Source organism: Spinacia oleracea, chromosome 3, assembly GCF_020520425.1.
Source record: "Spinacia oleracea cultivar Varoflay chromosome 3, BTI_SOV_V1, whole genome shotgun sequence".
Classification (NCBI taxonomy): domain Eukaryota; kingdom Viridiplantae; phylum Streptophyta; class Magnoliopsida; order Caryophyllales; family Amaranthaceae; genus Spinacia; species Spinacia oleracea.
In genome coordinates this window covers 38,167,124-38,191,709 of record NC_079489.1, presented here as the reverse complement: position 1 = coordinate 38,191,709, position 24,586 = coordinate 38,167,124, and the positions used below count along the sequence as shown (strand labels likewise).

At 35.6% G+C, this 24,586-nt stretch overlaps 2 protein-coding genes across 2 annotated transcripts; both read left to right on the top strand.

The window, feature by feature from the left end:
• The first annotated feature begins 1,114 nt into the window (after positions 1 to 1,114).
• Positions 1,115 to 12,894, top strand: LOC110776038 (uncharacterized). The gene is made up of 8 exons (XM_021980620.2): positions 1,115 to 1,818; positions 4,618 to 4,758; positions 6,054 to 6,539; positions 6,680 to 6,820; positions 11,409 to 11,612; positions 11,888 to 11,980; positions 12,079 to 12,190; positions 12,499 to 12,894. Exons 1-8 carry the CDS (start codon positions 1,321 to 1,323, stop codon positions 12,540 to 12,542), a joined length of 1,719 nt encoding a protein of 572 aa, XP_021836312.1. The 5' UTR covers positions 1,115 to 1,320; the 3' UTR covers positions 12,543 to 12,894.
• A 4,688-nt stretch (positions 12,895 to 17,582) lies between these two features.
• LOC110776040 (FT-interacting protein 3) lies at positions 17,583 to 21,076 on the top strand. Its single transcript, XM_021980623.2, has 2 exons — positions 17,583 to 17,929; positions 18,216 to 21,076. Exon 2 carries the CDS (start codon positions 18,469 to 18,471, stop codon positions 20,794 to 20,796), a length of 2,328 nt encoding a protein of 775 aa, XP_021836315.1. The 5' UTR covers positions 17,583 to 17,929; positions 18,216 to 18,468; the 3' UTR covers positions 20,797 to 21,076.
• Positions 21,077 to 24,586: the final 3,510 nt, after the last annotated feature.

Sequence of the window (24,586 nt, the reverse complement as noted above, 5' to 3'; positions counted from 1 at the left end):
TAGGAATGACTCCACAATTATTACATTATCTCTCTCTTCCCACTAACTTTTTTTTTGTCCCCATACCCTCTCTCATTCAATTTAAAAAAAAACCCCACTAACTCCTATCACATCTACTTTTTCAATAAAATAACAATTGATAACCAAACAACCACTTATCACCTAAAACTTTGTGCAAAGATAAGTGTAACGACTATTCTGGGACGGAGGGAATATCAATTTTGGAAAGATAATTAATTTGTCTCTTCCAACTGCCTTTGTACTCCCTCCGTTTCTTTTTGTTTGTTACGTATTCCTTTTAAGGTGTTTCACAATGTTTGTTACGTGAGAGAATCTTTCTTTTTATAAACTTATAATATTATCATTTTTTGTGCCATCTTTTAATTTTAATTGGTCTAATTTTTCAACTCATTAAATTTCTTTACAATTTCCCAAGTATGTTAAGTTATCAATCTTTGTGCTTTTCCATTATTGGTTCATTTTATAAATAAAACAATCTTATTGGTTGTTGTAACGATTAGTGGATTGAAGTTTTACTTGGGTTTATTTTTTTAATAAAAAAACTAGAATCTTTATTATACGTTAATAAACGTGCAAAAGTTCAAACGTAACAAACAAAATGAAACGGAGGGAGTAGTTTGTAAGAGTAACCAATGGCATCGTTATAGGAACATACGAAGGTGCAAATAAACCTTGTGTGATTGCATCAGGAATAAAATGACATTCCACTTTTATGAGCTTTGATTTTAGATCTCTCTTCTCACTAACCCTTACTGTTTTTAGTGATTACAATCACTGTATCGTATAAGGAATTTATCTTAGTTTATGTGTGCATACCATGTTCAATTTAGTTTGCTGCACATCTTAAAGTCTGTACTTCTTTATTTCCGTTTTAATAATCATATCTACTTGTCTATATTTGCCATATTTATATTTGCCATATCAAATAAGTAATCTTATACGAAGTATGTAGATTTATGTGACAATTTCAATAATTGCTTATCCAATAATCCAATAATGATGCGTGTAATGGAATGTTAGTTAGATTTGCATAATGGCACTAATTAATCCAAATAATTTCATCACCACCCCAATCACCGTGAAACCACCACCGTGATTGACCAGTTTGTGGCGGAGCTGACCGCTCTCTCCCCTTTACTATTCTTCTTTTCTTCCTGTGTTAGCGCCACTTCTTACTCACTTTCTCTCTCCTCATAAAATTTCATTTTCACTCTCCTCCAAAAAAAATTAAAAGATCCAAATCCCACATTCTCCCCCCCTCTTTCTCTCTCCTCCGTTTTATCTCCAACCTCCATTTCCATGGCGGAAAATACCGATGCTCCGCCCTCATCATCACCGCCATCTCCGGTAACACCGAAAGATCCAATCACACTCCACACACGCCGAGAACCGTTCGAGTACGGCCTCCTCCCAATCCCTAAGCTCATCTTCACCGACGCCGCCGCAACCATCGGATCTCTAAAGGAGAAGCTCCTCCAACACGCCTCCTCCTCCGATTCCCTTCGAGTCGACTCGTCTTCCGTCGCCGATGTCCTTCAAATATCCGAGGATAACGCTCGGCTCGTAATTGATACCCTCGCCGCTGTTCTTCCTTCCGATTCCGATCCCCTTGTTGTTGCAAAACCTGATGATGTGCCGTCGATTGGGGTGAATGTGTATGATTTGATCCTGTTTTTGTATATTCAGTCATACAAGAGGCTTCTCCCGCGGACTCATAAGGATTCTGCTGCAGTCGCCGATGTTTGGCCGTCTACCTCGGCCTTTGATGGCTACTTGTCTGCTCTCTCTCCTCTTCAGGTAAAATTTATGGTCTCATTTTGCATTTTTATTTTCAATTTTTGCTTTGTTAGATTTGTGTTGGCAAAAGAACAAATTAGATATTAGGTGTATTTAAATTCAATTTCAATGGTATTACAGAAAGATTTGATAACGTAGCATTGTCGAAATTGAGAAATTGAAATTTAGGTACATGGTTTGGAGGTTCAAATTTTCAATGGGCTGGGTGGCAGTTGGAGGTATGAATGAAGTGAGGCTTTGGAGAGGAGATAGTTAGAAGTGATAGAACCAGAAAATATTGGCAGTTTTGGTGAAAAAGATGTGATTTTTAGGTTTGTTTTGTTTGACTATTCGGAACAGAACTTTGGAGAACGATGAGGGAGAAAGTGTTGATTGATGGCATTTGAAGTTGAGAGTAGGCATACATAATTCGATCTTACTTTTTTTGAAATACACTGTTATTCGCCATAAAGAAGATTATTGCCATTTGAAACAGGTTATGGTTTGCAAATTGTTGCCGGAAATGTTGTTTTCTTCACGATAAAGTGTTATTTGAGTTTCTTGATGATATTTTGAGAGCAATCACTAAGAATGCTTCGAAAAGCCAATTACACATTTACACGTTCATATTTCAACTCAACTCAAGCTTTTTCGTCAGGAGTGGTTTTGAGTGCTTGTGCGGGGAATTAGGTGAAAATCTGGAGATCTGGAACTTCCTCCTTCTGGGATTAATGATGACTAAAATGTTGGCCTTGTAAAAGAGATTTTGGAGCCAGAGATTTTGAGCGTTTGTGAATTGTGCAGGGTACTTTCAGGTTATACTTTGTTGGGCTTTGATAGGTGTTGGAAGGCTTTGATGCCTAGTTAGCTTGAAAGTATGTGATGAAGACACATTCACCTCTCTGTATTCCCCCCTTTGATAAAAATATCTTACGGAGTGTCTAATGATAGTTGTGATTCAATGCCTGCAAAAGTTTTCACCTATTGGAGATGCTTTCTTTTGATCTTTGATAATCTTCAGACGTGAAGTTAATTTGTTCAAAGGGTGAGAGGTAAAGAAATGAACTTTTTTTGCTCTTTTCCAAGGCCATCAATCCATGGTTATCAGGCTATTAGCCCCATATAAAACGGTGAGCCACTTGAAAATTAGTTCAAGGAGAATTTTTGGCAAGGCAACCTTGAGAGTTAAGACGGCGCTGAAATAATGTTTCATATATTTTTGCTTAGACTCAGGGTAACAAAGCCAGCTACTCTCATCATCCTAGGAATGCATTTATTTTTGGCTTTAAAGAAGAAGAACAATGAACAGTGGCATATTAGGATTTTTATTGAAGTGTGACTTTGTGAGTAAATCTTTTGATGCTGGTGTATCCCAATTTCCGAAATTAGTTATTGCTGTAACTCGAAATCTGGTGGCTGGGTTGATAATTATGATTAGGAGTTCATATGGTTGCTCCGTCGATGAGAAGCTTTCATGTTATTATAGTTGCCTAGCAAAGATATTTCAGTCAGTGCCTCAGTGGATAAAAATATTTCTACAAGTTCATTGTTGCTGAAATTCATTGGTATCTTAAATCTACCCATACGGCTGCTATGGAAAATGAGCGAGAATTAGTTGGTCGTAGGTATAAGGTGCAACAACCTTCCTCCTCTTTGTAACAGAGAGACTGAGAGAGAGAAATTTCTTTGAGAGGTATTTGCGTGAGGTTAACATTTGGTGAATTATACTAAGTACTTCAGTTAGATTATCTCATTGAAACCATACTCATGTCACATTGATAATTAACAAGTTAAGTTGATAAAATTTGACCTTAAAAGTCAAACGTGGCAAAAATTATTAAGTACTTGTTTTTGGAAGGGAGAGGTGACTAGAGAATGCTGTGCCATTGTGGGATTCATTGAGCTAAACCAAGCCATTGTGGGCTAATTGAGAGCTCATTCCTTCAAAGAATGTGTGCCATTGTAGGATTCATTGAGCTAAACCAAGCCCTGGGCTTCACCAATGCTCTCTCTCTCTCTACACACACACGGGCTCTGTCAGCTAAGCTCACCTCAATTGATGGATGTGTGGAGCTACAAGCTCTCTCTCTCTCTCTCTCTCTCTCATTTAAGGCTCTGTCAGCTAAGTAGGCAAAATCTTTTTGTTAAATAACATGGAAATGTAAAAATTTGACAGGAAAACAAAACAGGGGCATGGATGGTTAACAAGAAAATGGGGGATTAGGGTTCGTGTCGGTGCTACAGAGGATAACAAAAAGATTTTTTTTTTTTTTTTTTTGTGTGATGACATTGTAAACTTGCAGTGATATTGTTTTTTCAATATTATTTTTATGATATGTCCTATTGGAGAGCCCTTTTTTGTCGCTTTCATCTTTATATTGCTATGATATATCTTTTACTTCCAAACTTGACTTTTATTTTTAGTGGTACTACCCATTTTCTTGCATTTCTTTTAGAATTATTCATACAATAGGTGCTATAAAGGTTAACTCATTTGTGGGTTTTTCTTCAATTGTACTATCTTTTTTTTAAATTGCCCGCATAAGAGCGTTGGACTTTGATGATGTATAAAACACGCTTGGCGCCTTGATGTGAGACGCCCTAGGTGTTCACCATCATGTCTCTAGGTGAGATAGCTTGGGGTTCTTAAATAAACTGCTGTAGTTTTTATGAAGTACACTTTTGGATCTGTGGATCTCTTACAGAACTTTGATGGTTGCTTCTCACCCCTCTATGATAGGAATTTTACCATCATCTATATGCCTCTGGGGCATTTATCAATTAAAATATCTGACTGCAAGATGTCTACTTCTTTTGCAGCTTGTACGCAGCAATACTCGTAAATTCATGCCGTCACAATCAGATGAAGAAGCTCATCAGTTGTCCTACTTGCAGAAACACTTGGCAAATATCCTTACCCTTTTAGCAGAGCCAGTTGAAGGGGAAGGTGACGAATCTCTGGTTAGTTGCAACGATTATCCATTATATAGTTGAATTTACTGGAAGCAAATTATTCTGTCTTCTCTCTTGATTGATTTATCATTTTCTTTTGTTAGACAATGAAGATTGGGAGTTATATGTGAGACCTGTGGACTTTTACAGTGCTGTAAATAAGTATTGCCAATACAAATTTTGGATGATGCGTGACATTAATTGAATTTTTTTTCAGGGAAAACATAAAATTGTCAACATTTCTTGTCTAGAAATGTCACTTTCCTCCAACCACGTTTATGTATAGGCTTGGATTTTTTACTCGTAAGAAGAGCTTTTATTTTGTAGTTTATATTTTAATAAACTTGTGACAGGTGATATGGAACATAAAACAAGATCACGTTGTTTTGATATTTGTATTAACATTATAGGTCAAAACTTTTAATCAAGTAATTCTTGAACAACTATGATTGTGATTCACTTGCTATTTATTTTATTGCCATCTTGTTAACGAATAAAGGTCTTGTTTGGATAAGTTTTTCTGTTGGCAAGATGCCATTTTGTATAATCATCAAAAATGGAAAAGAGAAACAGAGAAGTAATTTGAAATCCTCGTCGTACATTGACTATCTGGCTGAAGTGAGGAATTTTTTTAGCTAACCAGAAAAGTTAACTTTGCAATGTGGCTCACTCAAGGAATTATGTGAGATATTAATTGTTATTGGTCATTGACTCATTGCTATGGTCGTTCTATTGAATAATTGATGTTTAAAGTTATACCTCTCAATTTTATACGACAAATATGGTGTGGATATATCAGACTGCCATAATTTGCTGAGATTTTTTGTTGAGGAAGTTGCTATATTTACACTCTGTATATTTCTTGCTTTGTTGCTCCTTTTAATTTTGGAAAAATTAATATTGACAGTCCTAACTATGGTCACTTCACTTTTAAAGGTCCCAACTTTTTATTATTCTAGAGTGGTCTCAACTTTAAGGTGTGTTTTCCCAGAATGGTCCTTTAGTTTATTAAACTGTTAATTAAGTTGATTTAAGCATATCATACTATTCTATTTACTTCATTTAATTAAAAAATATGGTTATTGCACGAGAGATATGAGTCTTAATTAAGTTATTTAGCACTTAATTTTAACTAAGGGATCATTTTTGGAAAGGACTCTCTATAGTTAGGACCACTATGAGATAATCAAAAGTTGGGACCTTTTAAAGTAAACCGGCCATAGTTGGGACTGATAATATCAATTTTTCCTTTAATTTTCTTATCTTAACTTTTGTTGATTTATCCGAAATATGGTTTATGACAGTTATTGCCAATGGAAAGGTTTGAACACCTCGGGTTTTTGATTCAATTTGGTGTCAAAGGATCTGAAGCAGTACCATTAAGTCAAGCAGCACCCTTTTTTGCAAATTCAGACCCTGATATGCCTGCTGCACCTGTACCTGCAGCACAAGTTCATGATTGGCTTCTGCAGAAGATAGCTGATTCCTTGGAACATATAGCAGAGAGGGCCACTGCGAAGGAAAATAGTCCGTCAAATGGTTCTGATCCGGACATTGCTATGACTGATGCCAATTCTAATTCGGTTAAGGCTTCAACAAGCTCTAGAGGCCTGACATTTATTGAAGGGATCTCTAAGTCCTCTTATGTGAAACAAGCCGCTGAAGTGAAAGGTTCTTCTCTTAAGGTGTTAAATTGCCATGACTCTGTTATTTATATTTTAGCACCCTTGAGATATGCCACCATATATGGCTGCTCTGATGCAACCATAGTTCTTGGAGCTGTTGGCAAGGTAATGACACAATTGTGGAATGAGTTATCTTTCTCTTCTTTGCTGACCTGGATTATCCAATGACTTTCTGTATTTGTTTTATTTAGTTTGATATACCTAAACTGACAGAAAAGTTGTTATGGCAATGATCATGTCAACAGGCTCTAAGAGTAGAACATTGTGAGCGAGTTCATGTCATCTCTGCAGCTAAACGAATTTGTATTGCCAACTGTCGTGAGTGCATGTTTTTCTTGGGAGTCAATCAACGACCTCTCATTATTGGTGATAATCATAAGCTACAGGTATATTGTTATTTTCAACTTCACCATCAATACATCTTTATATTCATTGGCTGCAATGCATGATTGGTCAGATCTGATGTTTAATGTTTTACTGTTTTAGACGTTGCTTCTATTCAGTGGTCTTTGTTTGATTTTCTTCCCTCCCATTCATCAAATCTTTTGACGTTTCTAAGAATGAGCTATAGGAGAGTAAAGAAATAGCTGCTTTTGAAACTATGAGACCTTGCTCATTTTTAGCTCTTTATGATATGATTGCTTTGCAGCCTTAATATAATAGTATAAAGTAGGCTAATTTTGTCATACACTGCAGTGCTTGATGAGTTAGGAATTTGATGCCTACTACATTCCCGCTACTAGAGGTCAACCTCCCTTCTCTCCAAATGAAAATAAAAGGATTAGAGTAGTTAAATGAGACAGAAATACTTGAGTATTTAAGTGCTGAGGTTTAGATGATATACTTTGAAAGTATGTGCTGTTTGAAGCTGGAGTGGGGGAAAAAGAATGGAAAGGAACGCTGTTGGTGAGCTTGAGGGTGGGTTTTATGGGTGAGACTTTTGGTGTATTACAATTTCAAATACATCAAATATGCAGTGATACAAATGATTTATGTAGCATAATGACCATTTAGTGATGGATGAATGGTTATATCAACTAATGATTGACACCTCAATAACGGAGATACCTCTTGTCATTGAGTAGTTGAAAGATGGTTTACTGTACTTATCACATGATCACCTGCTTGGGTTTTATAGTAAATTGAGGCAGGTAGACAGCACTGTGAGCCTGTGACGTGGATCACAGGAAAAGGAAGTAGAAATTTTTAGATCGTTTGCTTTTTATTAGTGAAAGAGTATCTACATTTTTGTGGACATAGTATTTTTTATTTATTCTCCAAACAGATTTAGATGCAACCTGTTCCTTTTAAAATTTTGGAACAAGAAATTGAGGTTAAAGAGGTTCTAAATCAAGTTGGTATCTGTACCAAGTAGTGTATAAAAAGGCGCGCCTTGGCGCTGAAGCGTAAGGTGTTTGGAGCAAGCGCCTTTTTTGGTTTAGGCTAGGGGATTTCAGTGAGGCGCACCCCCTGGGACACAATTAAGGCGCACCCCCCTAAGACACAACTTAGGATGGCAAAACATTTTTTCACAATTATTTTTTTATTGTTTATTAGGTGCGTCTCACTTCAATGAGGCGTGCCTAAGGCTATTTTTAGATCTGTCTTTGCTTGCTGTTTCAATTCTTCTGTCACCAGAATCTTGCGGAATTTCGTTCTTGCTGTTGTGCACTGTTTTTCGTCAACAATCTGGTTCTTAATTTATTTTGTTTTTAAATCCATTTAAATAAAATGAAAGTAGTCCGTTTAAAAAAAAGTGGCTAAAGTTAATGAAAAACATTACAAATAGAAAAAGGTGTTGGTAAAGGACTTTGGCAGAGTAAGGCTTTTGCTCTCTTCGCCTGGCCAAGTCTGATTTTTCTAGTTCATGGTTTGGTCTGATCCGGTCCGGTCTGGTATAATTTTTACAAAAATAAGTAATAACCAAGAAGAATAAGGTGAAGAGAACATAACCAAAGTCAAGTGTCAGCCTTTCAACCCGAGTTATTCTAGCACTTACTGCTTTTGATAGAGCTGTCAAATCGAGTGCTTGGGTCTGGTTGGGTCATGCTAGTTTGAGTCATGTTGGGTCAATACGCTGGTTAGTCATGTCAGAGCATCTTGGTTTAGTCAGTTTTTAATAGCTCTAAATTTTAGTACGTTTAAAGCGTTGTGCTATGCTATAACCTTTTTCAGGCTTTTCTACCTTGTTATTTGGGGGCTTATTACCTGCACATAATTTTATGATTTCTGCTGGTGTGAGAAATAATTTTTTTGATTCTTGGATTATTGTTCGGAATATAACTTGGGTTGCTGCTTATACATGGAATTTGTAACCCAAATCGTTATCTATTCTTGTGTGTGTGGAGGGGTAAAAATTCTTAGATGCACTAGGGTACTTTCATGCCCATTGGTGGTCCCTCACATTTTCTCCTCACATGATATGCACTTATAAGGTGAAAATGTGAGAAGGTGCATGGTGTATCTAGGTGTACCTTAGATGTGTTATGGAGGGTGGGGGGCAGCATTTAATATGTAGTCCATATCAAATACTTGGAATAGCCCATATCATTTACCTGTTCTTGGGGGAGGGGGTATTTACTTTTTACATTTGGGCTTTTGACATTCTTCCAAATAATTGGTAGGGTATGGACCTAAGATAATCCCTAGTTGATTTTCAGATAGTAATCTAAGTAAAGAGCTTACTACTTTTCTTAATGTTATTAGCCATCGAAGATTAACTGTGAGGTAACTGAATTTGTAGCCCGTATCATTACCAGTTCATTGGGTGGGGTGGGGGTGGGGGGGGGTTACATTTATGCTTTTGACATTCTTCCAAATAATTGGTAGGATATGAACCTAGAATAATCCCTAGTTGATTTTCAGATAGTAATCTTAGTAAAGAGCGTACAAGTTTCTTAATGTTATTAGCCATCAATGATTAACTGTGAAATAACTGAACATCATATAAACTTTAATTGGTAGGATATGAACCTAGAATAATCCCTAGTTGATTTTCAGATAGTAATCTTAGTAAAGAGCGTACAAGTTTCTTAATGTTATTAGCCATCAATGATTAACTGTGAAATAACTGAACATCACATAAACTTTAAATAAAGAACAGACCATAGACAACAGAGACCTGATGTACAGCAAGAAGAAACACAGATCAGAAAAATTAGATCTGCAGTGTGAAAAATTTCATCACCGATATAGTAACTGAGAGTATTGTTCTCTCAGAGGTTTGTGCAGTCTTAAATTTTAAGTAAGTACTACAGTTTGCACAACATCAAATTGGTTGATGTCTTGCCTAATTTGGTCTGGGATTAATGGGTATGGTTAATATTTCAAAAAGGTCTGACTACCTAATACTTCCCCTGTCCCTAAAAGATTGCCCCATATACCGTAAACAGTTGTCTCTATTTGTTTGTCCCATAAATTATTTGGGTTGTTGTCTCACATGTCTCCTCTCACACTATTATTTAATTTAACTAAAAGACAAATCTATCTACCCACTTGGTTTTAAGCATACCCCGTTCTTAATAAAGTGAATAAAACATTTGGGGGCAATCTTTTAGGGACGGAGGGAGTAATCAATGTCTAGGCCTGTTCTGGCCTGCAGAAACCGAGTTGCCAATTTTCAGATGATTGGCAGAAATAATAAGTGTTTGGTGTGTTTAGTTAATGTACAGATTCCTTTGATGACTGTGACTCCATCTCAATTCTTAAATACAGTTATACAGGTGATTTAAAAGTTGCAACCACTCTTTGGGGTCTGACCTTAATATCTAACCCATTTTGATACTAATTTGATAAGGAGATTAGAGAGGCTTTTTTTAATTGTGGCGGTGGCTATCCAATTCTTGCAAGACGTTTTGAGATCAGGATGGCTATGGTGATAGAAAGCTATCATATTTGGGTCAAAATCTTTCAATCTCCCATGTATTGCTGGAGTAGTAGGACAAGCCCTTACTCCGTTTTTGCATATCACCCTACTTATCCTTGTTCCTGTTAGGGACTTTAAATTAATCTGGAGTGCAGTCCACCCTATGGGTCTCCTTGTTGGAGACTGTATGACTCTATAATTGAAGTCTCTGATCTAGTGCTTGAATAAACCCAAAGGAGATGTCAGGTCAATAAAGGGCTAGATGCAGTAAACTGGTGGCCTATGTTACAGTAAAGTTGTGAGGGTACCAGATTCTCTGTAAGATACCTGTACAAGTAAACTGATAAAGAAAGAATCCATCAAAGATAGGAATGAGGTTTTTATTTTTAATCATGGCATCAAAGTTTGAGTTGATCTGGACCCTGCTGGAGACAAGGATTGCAATTGCATTAATATTTAATACCTGGCCCTGCGTGTAATTAAGTTACAAAATCAAGATCCGTGTTACCTCGATATTTTTTTACTGTTGACAACATGTGAGGTTAGGAATTTAAACTACTTATATAGCAGATGTCTTCAGTGAACAAATACTTGAGAACGATAACCTTATTTGGGAATGTTATGGAGCTTGAACATGATCTCGCAGGCTTATTTATTTAAATAATGATTGTAAGGCTTCAGCCTTAAATACCAGTAAGTTATAGTTTGGTTATAAATTTTATAATTGCTTACTGCTTGCACGATATTGCAAAATTGGGGAAAAAAACAATGTATTGCAAAATTGCTTAGATGTGAAAGTGTAATTTCTGAATGAGGCTTTTGTTGGAACTTGAAGTGCCGTACAGTTTTCTTTCTTTTGCTTTCTAAATGCATATTGTGGGTGTTGGGTTTTCCCCCAACCCCTTATATGCACAATTTGTGGATTCAGGTGGCAACCACCTTGATATGTCAGTGAAATTACATTTTTCTTTAGGGAGCATGTACTATTTTTTTTTCTTTCCTATTCTCTTGATTATGGTGTAGTGTGAAGCTTTGTTTGATCCTTTTCTTGCTCACTCCTGTTGAGTGCTTGCTTTTGAGGGAAAGTCTTCTCCATGATAAACTTTCAGGTGGCACCATACAATACTTTTTACCCACAATTGGAGGAACACATGAGTCAAGTTGGTGTTGACCCCACTATCAACCAGTGGGATGAACCTTTGCCATTGGGTGTGGTTGATCCACACGATTCATTATCACACCCTGCAGGTGTTTCTGATGCTCAAGCAGAGACAGCTGCACTGCTGGATCCAGATCAGTTTACAAACTTTTTGGTAAGCTTAAACAACTTGCTTTCATGTTTACGTTGCTTTATCAGTGTGCAACACTTGATTATTGTTCTAAGTTTCCAATTACGTGCACCATTTTTTTTGTTCGCTTCACTTCTTTCTATCCTTTGAATAAATAAGCGGAATACCCCTCCCCTGGAAAAGAAATAATGATGGAATTATTGGAGAGAGTAAATGCCTCCTTAGTGGCAAGGAGCCATGGACTTCTATTTATATTTTTTTACTTTGATTATGACATGGCATGCTATTTGGTTATGCAGATTCCGAACTGGTTTGGTGGTGAAGTACCTGGCGCTACTAAAGATAACCCATTTTCTTTACCCGAGGCTTATATGAATTCTCAGCATAAAAATGTATGCTTTGACTTCTCCTTAATAGGCTCGGATTTTCGTTTGCTATTAACATTTTTACTTTCATAACTTGACTTATTTCAATGGCTCGTTTCCTCCAGAATACAAACCTTGGGGAGGTTAAGCAAGTTCTGCACGAGACACCCTTTGATGAGAGCAAGAAGAGAGAACTGTCATCTGCCCTCCATGTGTTATTCAAAGACTGGCTATACGGTAAGTGCTTAATCTCTTTATGTGCAACTGACACTTGAAATTCTGTTTTGCTTTATCGTCATTCTGAACAAGATATTAGAAATGAGCGCATGTGGGATACATTTATTTAAATAATTTCTTTACGTGTTTTTGGTGATGGTACACTTCGTCAAACGCGCGCCCCCCCCCCCCCCCCCCCCCCCCCCCCCGCCCCTCTTTCCAAGAAACTAAATCCAAAAAAAAAGAAGCAAAAAGGGTGTTTGAAGGATTAGTTTGTGACTTTGTGCTTCTATGCTGATTGTAACTAGTTTCCTTGATGATTGTCACAGCTTCTGGGAATATTCGTCAACTATATTGCTTACAGGGGGACTAATGCAGATTGTGTAAATTATTGATAGAGATGGTGTTGACGGATGTTTCTCTGTTTTGATCATCGATTTGAAAGTACCGCATTTATCAGCACCTTTTGAGTTGATAATGTACACAACTCATAACCAGGATTACATAGTGGTCTGAAGTGGTGACAGCAGTTATAACTTAGTTCTTTGGGCAGGGTGCATATTTTTGCACTAGCTAATCTCGTCCTCAATTTTTCGTGTAAGGAAATTCCCTGTAATTTAGTTCCTGTAGTTTTCACCCGACTTTGTGAAAATTGATACTGGAGTGTCTTCAGTTGTCTGATTGCATATCTTATTCAGATGGTGCATTGTTATTGTTTTGCTCCCCTTTGGATTGCTCTTTCTTTTTCTGTTTTGTTATTGTCATACTGTTGTATTGTTGCTTTTTTTAAAAATAAACTGAAAATTCTCACACAATCAAGATATGGGGTGAATTGAGGACAAACTTATCACTCTTGCAATCCCACAAACAGCCCAACGCGCGGATGGTGCAGGGGCCTGCACGTAGATCTACGTGCACCTGCACCAAAACGCAAAAACATTAAAAGAAAACGAAAAAGAACATAACAAACTAAACAGAAAGAACATAATAAAGTAAACGAAAAGAACATTAACTAAAACCTGAAAAGAACACTAATGCTAAAAAACTAAAGAAAATATACAAAAATGAAAATAACATATTCTCTCTCCTGATAAACTATAAAAAGAACAATTATTTTTCAAAAAGAACATCGTGTGAAAAATACAACAGAAAAACAAAAAAAAAATATTATCGATAATGTTATTAAATATTAAAAAACATAAATAAGTTAAAAAGAACACAAAATAATTAAAAAAAGAACAACTTTTTTACAAAACAGAAGAAAAAAGAACAAAACACATGGAAAAGAACAACATTTTCTTTTTCCTTATCAAACAAAAGAACAGAATGAAAGGGACGAAAAGAACAACAAATCTATGTTCTTTTATTAGTTGTATTTGTTCTTTTCAAACCACTTAGTGTTCTAATTAAAAAGACGAAAACGACGATATTTTGATGCACTTAAAACTAGATCTATATTTTTATTTAAATGTATTTTTGTTCTTATCCCACGCATCAGAACTATGTTCTTTTATTAAGTGTTATTTGTTCTATTCAAACGATTTTATGTTCTAATTAAAAAGACGAAACGAAGATTTTTTGATGCACTTAAAACTAAATCTATATTTTTTTTAAAAGTATTTTTTGTTCTTTTACCACAAATCGGACTATGTTCTTTTTTAAGTGTTATTTGTTCTTTTCAAACCATTATATGTTCTTTTTTAACAATCTATGTACGTTGATATAAAAGAACAAACTATGTTGATTTAAAAGAACAAACTATGTTGATGACACAGTAAAAGTAAAGTTGTGAAAAGAACATAACAACTTGAAAAAGAACATTAGAGGAAAGAACAAGGAAACGTACCTTAATCACTTGATCAACATGTATCAGGAACATCAATATCTTTTAATAAATCTTAAAAAACTGATCTCAATCCTCGGAAAATATCACGCTCTCCAAAGATTCTCTTGCTTCGAAAACTAACCAAATTGAACTAGTGTTTTTTCTTAATTCACTCATTTTCAACAAACAAGAAACATTCAGAAGGAATTTTAGAGAGAGAATAAGGAGAAAATGTTTTTTTTACTCTATCACTCACCATCTAACTCTTTCTCTTTCAAAAAATCTCTCTTATGTTGAGAGAATATAAATCATCTTCTCTTTCTCTCTCTAAAATGTATTTATAAAATGACTAATGGTTATGACTCATAAGTACAATTATTATATATATAGTTGCTGAAAAATAGAAAATGAACAAATAGGAAGTAGAATCAAATAATTGAAGAACAAAGAAGGAGAAAGGAAAAATTGTTAAAGAGTGCATAATGAGAACTGTGCACGTGTTTTTATTTTGTTATTTTAACAGAGTATTATAAAAAGAACAAATGAAAAGACTAAAAGAACAAATATAGAGACTAAAAGGAACAAGTCAAGTACTTTGTCCCACAATAACATATGATTCGGAATCATCATTTTCATCATTCTGTTATGAATTATCAAGCACATTATTCTTAATATCTGAAAAAAATAATAGGTTAACATGTATAAAAACAAGAAAAAGAACACAATCAAAGAAACAAAGGATAAATAAAAAGTAACAAGAAAAATAACACAATAAAATAAAAAGAACAAGTTATGAAACGCAAATAAAATTGAAAATAATAAAAAAGAAGAACACAGTAAAATAAAAGAACAAATTATGAAACGCAAATGGTCTATTTTTCTACTATAATGAAACTGTTCTTTTAATACGAGCATAATGAAACTGTTCTTTTAATAACGAACATATGTTCCTTTAATAGGTAAAAATGTTCTTTTCTGGGAAAAAATCGTAATTACGTAATCAAAATCTTCAAAATCAACGATTTCAACAAAATCAGCGTGTTATTACATAATTTGATTCATTAAAATCATCAAATTCATCAAAACACGATTATTACACAATCAAAATCATCAACATAGTCAAAATCATCAAAAACACAATTATTACAAAATCAAAATCATCAAAACATACCATTTATTATTACAAAATTGAAAAATTACCTCCCAAAATCAGATTACCAGCTGCATAATTCAGGTTTGAAGAAGAAAAATCAATTTAATTTGATGTTGAAGCAGAAAAATCAACGAATTTTTGGGGATTTTCATTACTTTCTCTCTCTAAAACCCATTTAAGAAAACCTAGTTCACACTTTCTCTCTCCTCTTCATAGTTTGAATTCAAAATATAAAACCCAGAAGAATATATATCGCAAAAATAACAACGAATCAAATAAAAACGCGATAAACATAGCTGAAAAGAACAGAGCCTTTAATGTTCTTTTGTTTAGGGGAATTGTTCTTTTGTTCAAGGGCATTGTTCTTTTTTCTGGGAATTTAATAAAAACGCGTGTTTTATGTTTAATGTTGGTCGTTTTGATCCCGGTGCACCTAGAGCTACGTGCACACGCCTATACCATCCAATTTGCCCCAAACGAATTGGGAGAAATGAACTGTATTTCCCTTTTTTGATTTCCCAAACCAAACATCCTCGTATTAGTCTGTTTGGACTTGTTTTGTTTAAATTTATTTAGTTTGAACTGATTTAATAATAAACAAATCCAATTAAATTTAGGAGAACTCCCTACGAATGTGAGAGATACCATTCAAGTTCAAGTCTTACTATTCCGAAAAGTTAAATACTTTACCAACTAAACTATGCCCTCTGCCCTTTTTTATTGTTCAATGGAAGAAAGTCTACTTTATTAAAAACTAGATTTTAGCTCGTGCGATTAACGAATTCTATTAACTTGTTAAGTTAAAATAAAACTCTTATACATACCCACTGCTATATTTTATATACTAGATTTTAGCCCGTGCGATGCACGGATTCTATTAAATTTTTAAGTTTAAATAAAACTCATATGTACGTATATACCAATTTAATATACTTCGTATTAGATTAGATTAGTTTTTGATTTTGCATTGAATTTTATTTTAGATTTGTTGTGAAATAAAGAGGAAGGAGAGGAAATTGGGAGAGGACAATTGTGTATCTTATTCTATGAACAATAGGGTATATATACATACAATAGAATAGGGTTTGCTTGAGGAACAATAAACCCTAAGATCTAGAATATTCTAGAAACATACTGGGGGTATAATGGGCATCCACATAATATTCATAACACTCCCCCTTGGATGTCCATTATTGAAGGTTATGCCTCGTTAAAACCTTACTAGGAAAACCCTGTGGGATAAAAACCTAGTGAAGGAAAAAGAGTACATCATTATTCATAATACGTTTGAGATGTTGCCTCGTTAAAAACCTTACCAGGAAAACCCAGTGGGACAAAACCTTAGTTAAGGGAAAAAGAGGGCAACGCGTATTTCTCCCCCTGATGAATACAATGTTTGAGATCTTTAAGTGCAATCAATCCAAACTTTGTCTTCAATTTAATTTAAAATATTTATATCAACAACCACAAACCAAAGACAAAATTGAACCAACTATTCGTCTCCAATGCTTAATCCGGCAACTTGTTCATCTCCAAAACCGCTAATTCACACTTCAATTCTTCAATTGTTCTTCGATTTAAAATTATATCATCGGCCACAAAACAAACAGAAAACTATAGAAAGATCCTTGATTTTTTTGGATGAAAATGAAATGAAAGTTAAAAAAAATGTTGAATTAGTTTAACAAAGGCATGAAAATAGTCTTTTAAGGAGAGATACAAAAATATGATTTCTTAGATGTATGGACTTAGGGAAGAAATAAACAAAAAGCAAGAGGAGAGAGAGAAAATATTTGGGAGATGGAAGAAAGGATTTGAGGAGAGAGAGGAGAGGCAAGAGAAGTGTCAAAGACGTGAAAGTTACGGAGTATTCCCAAAAAACAAAAAACGTGAAATCATTAAAAGTGGATTTTATTTCCATTGTTGTTTCATTAAAATGGAGCCATATTTGTTTTTTTTGAACAGTTCATCCAAACATATTTCATTTAAATTTTTAAAGAAAAAAACCGGAAAAACAGAAAACCACAACGATTCCGAACATACCCTAAATTTAAATATTCTAGGTGCATAGGTGAATCTAAATGCATGAACCCTCAAATATACAAGGGGAAATGTAAAATAGTTGCACCTAACTCGGGTGCGTCTTAAATATGCGCCTACACCGTTTTGATAAGCAGCAAAGGTATCAACATGAAATATTCCGATGCCAAAGGTAGGAAGAATTCAAAAGTGAACAACAAAAAATAACATACGTTAGGCAAATCAAACCAACCAACGTAAATACGGAGTATGATTCATTGATTCCCATTGGGTTTGTCCTTAACTCACCTCACCCTCACCTCCCTCGCAGGCTCGCACGCGTGACGTTTCATCTTCCTACGCTGCTGTTGCGCTGCGCCCACCACAGGACAAAACTTGCTAAAGTTAGAGAGATAAACTTTAAAGTTGGGTAGAGAGAGAAAGTGGTGTATATCTCTGAATGTGACACATTTTTACACATTTCACTGAGCTTTTCCTCTTCTCTTTTCTGGTATCCTCTTCTCACATTCTCACCGATTCTTCAGATCCCTTCTTCTTTTTTTTTTCCTTTTTTCCCCCTTAGTACTCTGTTTTATCCATCATTTTCCCGGAATTTCCCCTGTATATTTTTTTTAGTTAAATCCATTTTTAGTTCTAGAAATCTCTATTTTGCTACTGTTTGATGAAACCCTTTTCTGGGATTCACCCGATTTAGGGTTTTCCTCTTCCAAATTGGGTGGTTTTTCAAGCTTCCAGAACTCAGGTAAAGCTTCATAACTATCTCTTTTTTTATTTTATTTTTTCACTCGTATTTTAAATTTATTTTCTGCTGTTAAAGTTCATAATATTTTTTTGTATAGGGTGTTTTTTTTACTTGGTTCTTGCTTTATTTTGCTTACATTTTTATTTACAAATCCTCTGTTTTTTTTACCAAGTTTGTTGCATGTGGTTCATTGTTTGTGCATTGCCAATTTTTCAGCTGTTGTATTAACTATTAAAGATATGAATTTTATGGGTATTTATTGTATCTATTTTCTGGGGTTTTGCAGATTTGAGCTGTTGAGATCTGTGGATGCTTTAAACTCAGGTCTTTTCTTGGGTTTTGCAGATTATTAATTTTATATATTTTGAAAATATTGAAAAAAGGGAAAAAAAAGTTAGTGGTTGAGGGTATTGATATAATTAAGTTGGTGGGTTGAACTTAGTTCCGAGACTTAAGGGTTACATTAACGAAGTTTTAAATTTCAATTTTGTTGTTAGAGTCTGAATTTTGAGAGGATTTCTTTTGAGAAACCCAGAAAAATGCAGAAGCCTCCGCAGGAAGATTTCTCTCTCAAAGAGACAAATCCCCACCTTGGTGGTGGAAAAGCGACTGGTGATAAGCTCACTAGCACTTATGATCTTGTTGAGCAAATGCAATACCTGTATGTCAGGGTTGTTAAGGCTAAAGACTTGCCTAGTATGGATGTTACTGGTGGTTGTGACCCGTATGTCGAAGTGAGGCTCGGAAACTATAAGGGTACAACTCGACATTTCGAAAAGAAGTCGAATCCTGAATGGAGTCAGGTCTTTGCTTTCTCTAAGGAGCGGATTCAGGCATCTGTTCTCGAGGTCACTGTTAAGGATAAGGATCTTGTCAAGGATGATTTCATTGGCCGTACTTTGTTTGATCTTAATGAGGTCCCGAAGAGAGTGCCCCCTGATAGTCCTTTGGCGCCGCAGTGGTATAGGCTTGAAGACAGGAAAGGTGATAAGGGTAAAGGAGAGTTGATGTTAGCTGTGTGGTGGGGTACTCAAGCTGATGAAGCCTTTCCTGAGGCATGGCATTCTGATGCTGCTACTGTGAGTGGGACAGATGCTCTTGCTAATATTCGTTCGAAGGTGTATCTCTCTCCTAAGCTTTGGTATTTGAGGGTGAATGTGATTGAAGCTCAAGACTTGGTTCCAGGTGACAAAGGTCGCTTTCCTGAAGTCTATGTAAAGGCTATTCTTGGAAGCCAGGCTCTTAGAACTAGAGTGTCTCAAAGCAGAAGTATCAATCCTTTGTGGAATGAGGATCTTATGTTCGTAGCAGCAGAGCCTTTTGAAGAGCCCTTGATTTTGAGCGTGGAGGACAGGGTTGGGCCTAACAAGGATGATGTGTTGGGTAGGTGTGCAATTCCGCTGCAATATGTTGACAGGCGGCTAGATCATAAACCGATTAACACTAGATGGTTCAATCTTGAGAAACATGTTGTCGTAGATGGTGAAAAAAAGAAGGAAATCAAGTTTGCCAGTCGCATTCATCTGAGGGTCTGTTTGGAAGGTGGTTATCATGTTTTGGACGAGTCAACACATTATAGTAGTGATCTCAGACCTACTGCTAAACAGTTGTGGAAGCATAGCATCGGAGTTCTTGAACTGGGCGTCTTAACTGCTCAGGGTTTGATGCCTATGAAGGTGAAGGATGGCCGCCAGACCACAGACGCTTATTGTGTTGCCAAATATGGTCAAAAGTGGGTGAGAACAAGAACTATTATCGATAGTTTCAGCCCTAAGTGGAACGAGCAGTATACATGGGAGGTGTTTGATCCTTGCACAGTCATCACTGTTGGAGTTTTTGACAACTGTCATTTACACGGAGGAGGAGATAAAGGTGGCGGAGCAAGGGATTCGAGAATTGGAAAAGTGAGAATTCGTCTTTCTTCCCTTGAAACTGATCGTGTGTATACTCATGCATACCCGCTTTTGGTGTTGCACCCTTCAGGGGTGAAGAAGATGGGTGAAATCCAACTGGCTGTGAGGTTCACATGTTCATCTTTGCTCAACATGATGCATATGTACTCTCATCCATTGCTTCCTAAGATGCATTACCTTCATCCTTTAACTGTGAGTCAGCTTGATAACCTGAGGCACCAAGCCACCCAGATTGTGTCAATGAGGTTAAGTCGTGCTGAGCCACCTTTGAGGAAGGAAGTGGTTGAATACATGTTGGATGTGGGTTCTCATATGTGGAGTATGAGACGGAGCAAGGCAAATTTCTTCAGGATCATGAACGTCTTAGGTGGAATAATTGCTGTTGGAAGATGGTTTGATCAAATATGTAACTGGAAAAACCCCATCACCACTGTTCTTATCCACATCTTGTTCTTTATTTTGGTCATGTACCCTGAATTAATTTTACCAACAATATTCTTGTACCTGTTCCTCATTGGAGTATGGTACTACAGATGGAGGCCAAGGAATCCGCCCCATATGGACACTCGCCTTTCTCATGCAGATTCTTCTCACCCTGATGAACTGGATGAAGAATTTGATACATTTCCAACTTCTAAACCAGCTGATATTGTAAGGATGAGGTATGATCGTTTGAGGAGTATAGCCGGGAGGATCCAGACTGTTGTTGGTGACTTGGCAACTCAGGGTGAGAGGCTCCAGTCTTTGCTAAGCTGGCGGGACCCAAGAGCCACTGCATTGTTTGTTATATTCTGCTTGGTTGCTGCCATTGTTCTGTATGTCACACCATTCCAGGTAGTGGCTCTTCTGTCCGGGTTTTATGTGCTAAGACACCCTAGGTTCCGCCATAAGCTCCCATCTGTTCCCCTAAATTTCTTCAGAAGGCTGCCTGCTCGTACAGACTCGATGTTGTGAGACATTTTCAGATCTTTAGCTGGATTTATTTTGAATGGCACCTATTTTCCCCTATGTCATAAAGAAGCTGCTGACACTCTGGTGCTCATTTTCTTTCGGTTAGTGGCGAATATTAGATATGGGGGGTATGCTGTTTTACCCCCTTTTCTGCAAACTGGTGGAATTGTGGTTCTATGTTTTGTGTATGTTGTAGAATCATTGGCCTGTATGTTGACTATATGGGAACCGTATTTATGTGTTGAGTCTTGATCTGAGTCTAATATGTATTTTTCTTCCTTAATTGCTGCTTCTTGCTTATTATAGTGCATAGAATCACAATTTTCAACAGATATTCCCATCTACATTGCCTTTTTCTTAAATATATATATGATGGGTGCCCTTTTTGAATCTTATGTTGCTTACTAGTATTTGATTTGTTTAATTAAAATGCGACTTTAGTTGGTGTTGAAACATTCTGTGTTGCCATCTACCAATACTTGATGACAAGTACCTTTGGGGGCGGTTGAGAAGTGAGTTCAGGTAAAGCTGGGAGATTAAGTCATCGCGTCGTTTTCAGCTAAACAAGGTATGACTTCTTACCGTAGCAATGCAAGCTTTATGCTTCTTTTGGGTTTGATTGTGTAAAATTGGTTGATTCTATTAAATATTAGTGGTCACACTCCAATTATAAAACAAATTGAGCATGATAAAACAATTAGTTTCTCTTTGACGACATCCTGCTAGTTTGGTGGAATATGTCAGACAGGTGGATCTGGCTCCTGTTTAGTTTTTTATTAACCGTGTTTTGTTCCATATGCTTTAGAATATTGTGACAGTGATTAGGGTGTGTACATGTATTATTTTGCGGAACTACTTGTTTTAGTTTAGTAGTGAAACATTGGATTTCTTATAGAGTGTTTCGTACTTTGTTATGTTGTCAAGTTTGTCTTAAGCATTATAAATTAATCAGTCCTCTCCGTTTGAAATATTTTTTTAAAGCCTGCAGGTTCTTTATATTATTCTTTTGAAGAGTAGAGACATTTATATCGCTCCATAATTACTGGTTGTTGTCTTCTGATGTGCTGTAGTTTCTTGTTCATGTGCGGCATGAGGTAAAATCTAAACATTTCAGGAATGTGTGTATCTTTGTCAAGTGCTTAATCCGTAAGAAAAGGTAAAACCAAGGGCTAAAAGGGGAATAGAGTTTAATAAAGCGATAGGGGGAAACAGCTGAGTTTTGTTGAGAAACTATTGTGATAAACTTTATAATAGATTATGAAATCTGCATGGCTCTTTAAGATACCTCTCGTTATGGGGAAGTTTCTTGTATTGGTAAATGTTTTGCCAGTTTAACCTTTGTTAAAAGGCGTAAGCTAGCTCATTCTTTAATACGAAGAGATGTTTCTTGATCTATTTTTTGCTTTTAGTACAGGGTTAGGTTAGGGCATGGATTGATCTTCCATCAGGGTTTTTGTATCATTGAAGGCTGAAAGTTACATGTGTATTGATTTTATTGATAATCTCTCATTATTTCATTGGCAGGAAAATGCTCACTTTGAATTAGTTTGAGCTGTAAACTAAGATGAATGAACAAAATGTGATTTTACTGCAATAGTAATGGACAAGGGCAAATTATAACATGTGCTACATCTCATGATTAACATATTTGAGTGGTTACTTGCATGCTTTGCCTAGCACTTGTGCACCACTCTATGACATTTGAGAGTTATTTGAGTAAGAAATTGGCAAAGGAGAATCCTTGGGAGGCTTTGAAGATGGCAATGAATACTACTGGGAGTTTAGTTAGGTGTAATCTTGTAGGAAAAGGAATGGAATTTATCCAATGTTTGACCGATCATCTCTTTTGTTGCAATGACAAGTCTTTCTATAACTTGATTTTGTCGTAAATTATCCGAGTTTTTATCATATTTGAAATGCTACCAGATTTTGTCGTAAATTTACCCAACTTGATACCATTTTGGAAAGGACTTTTGAATGTTTATCCATAGCCTAGAGCAATGTCTTAACTACCAAAGGAAAGTATTTGTTCACCAAGTTTTATTTATTGTTGTTGCTGCTTAAGCAATGAACAGGGTTTAAGAAGAATATCCATATTCGTAGTTAACATATTGTATGCGAGTACGAGTAGGATGGGCGTAAGACTGTAACATAGAATGCTTTTCCTCAGCAATCCGGTGAGTAACACAAAAGAGGAAAGCTGATGGGATCAGAGCAAGAAACCTTTTACTTTAGTACCACACACTAACAATTTGGTCCATTACATGTTATGTTATGTGCCACTTTCTGTTGTTACTTTGGCTGCATTCTCTGTCTACTACGCTAGATTTAATGCTTTACAGCTTATAAATTTTAGACTTATGAAAAACCCATAACCCTACAAAGGAGAGGAGTTTTGTTAAGAACATGTATATTTGGTTTCTTTGAGTGGTCTCTCCAATAAGAACCAGCTCTTAAGTATCTCGTTATGAAGATCTATTTTAAGGTAGCTCTTGGACAAAACACGTCAAAACTTAATTGAGCATCTATCTTGTTGACAAATAGTACTTTTACATGTCAAATCAATTATGGACATGAATGTGGCAAACTTTTCTACTTTTAACCTTTGCAGTAACATGTAGACGTAGAATTAGTAATCCGTGTGTTTTATTTTTTTCCTATTTAACAAGCCTAATATTGGACATATTTATTTACATTCTAGATAATAATATTGTGATGTTTTCAATGCTTCAGCAATAAATATTTCTTATTTCTTAAAATTTATTTATTATTAATATTTCACCAATTAGTATATTTTTTTAGAGGAACGCAATTAATAGTACTCTCTTCGTCCCATAATGTTTGTTCCGTTGCGTATTTTTGGGTCAAATTTACAAAGTTTGACCATGAGTTCTCATTAATATATATATATATATATATATATATATATATATATATATATATATATATATATATATATATATATATATATATATATATATATATATATATATATATATATATATATATATATATATATATATATATATATATATAAAAGTATAGTCATGTGGGGTTTTATTAGACATGGAACATCCATTTTTTAGAATTTTTACTGTAAAGAATTAAAGATATTTACATTTAAGTCACGTCGTAGAGATCGTGAAAGTCAAATAGAGTAAACATAAAAGGATGGAGGGAGTACTTTGTAACATATATTCACTACTACATAAAGCATTTAACAGCGCTCCTACAAGCGTTGTTTTGGCATTTAACAATACTTGATATAAGCGCTGTAAAAAGTCCCTTTAGGGTAATTCAAATAATTATTGGGGCTTACTATTTACCGTCCCATATTACTCAAAACCGTCCCATTCATTTACCCATATACACTTCTTTATTTACCCCCCTCATTCAACATTTACCCATATATCCGCCCCAAATCTAGCCACCATCGCCGGCCACTACCATCACGTCGTAGGCGACAAAATGGCCGAGTTTACACAAGAGTTTTTTTTTTGTCTGAATTTTTCTTTAGAAACTTATGCATTTTTAGCTTGTACCATGGTAAAGGCTTATGAATTTGAAGCTTGTACCATGGTACAGACTTATGAGTTTTTAGCTTCGACCATGGTATTGACTTATGCAGTTTAAGCTTGTACCATGGAAGGAGCTAAAAATTGATAAGTATGTACCATGGTACAAGCTTAAAATTCATAATCCTGTACCATGGTACAAGCTAAAAATGCATAAGTTTCTAAATAAATATCTGGACAAAAAAAACTCTTGCGAAGACTCGACCATTTTGTAGCCT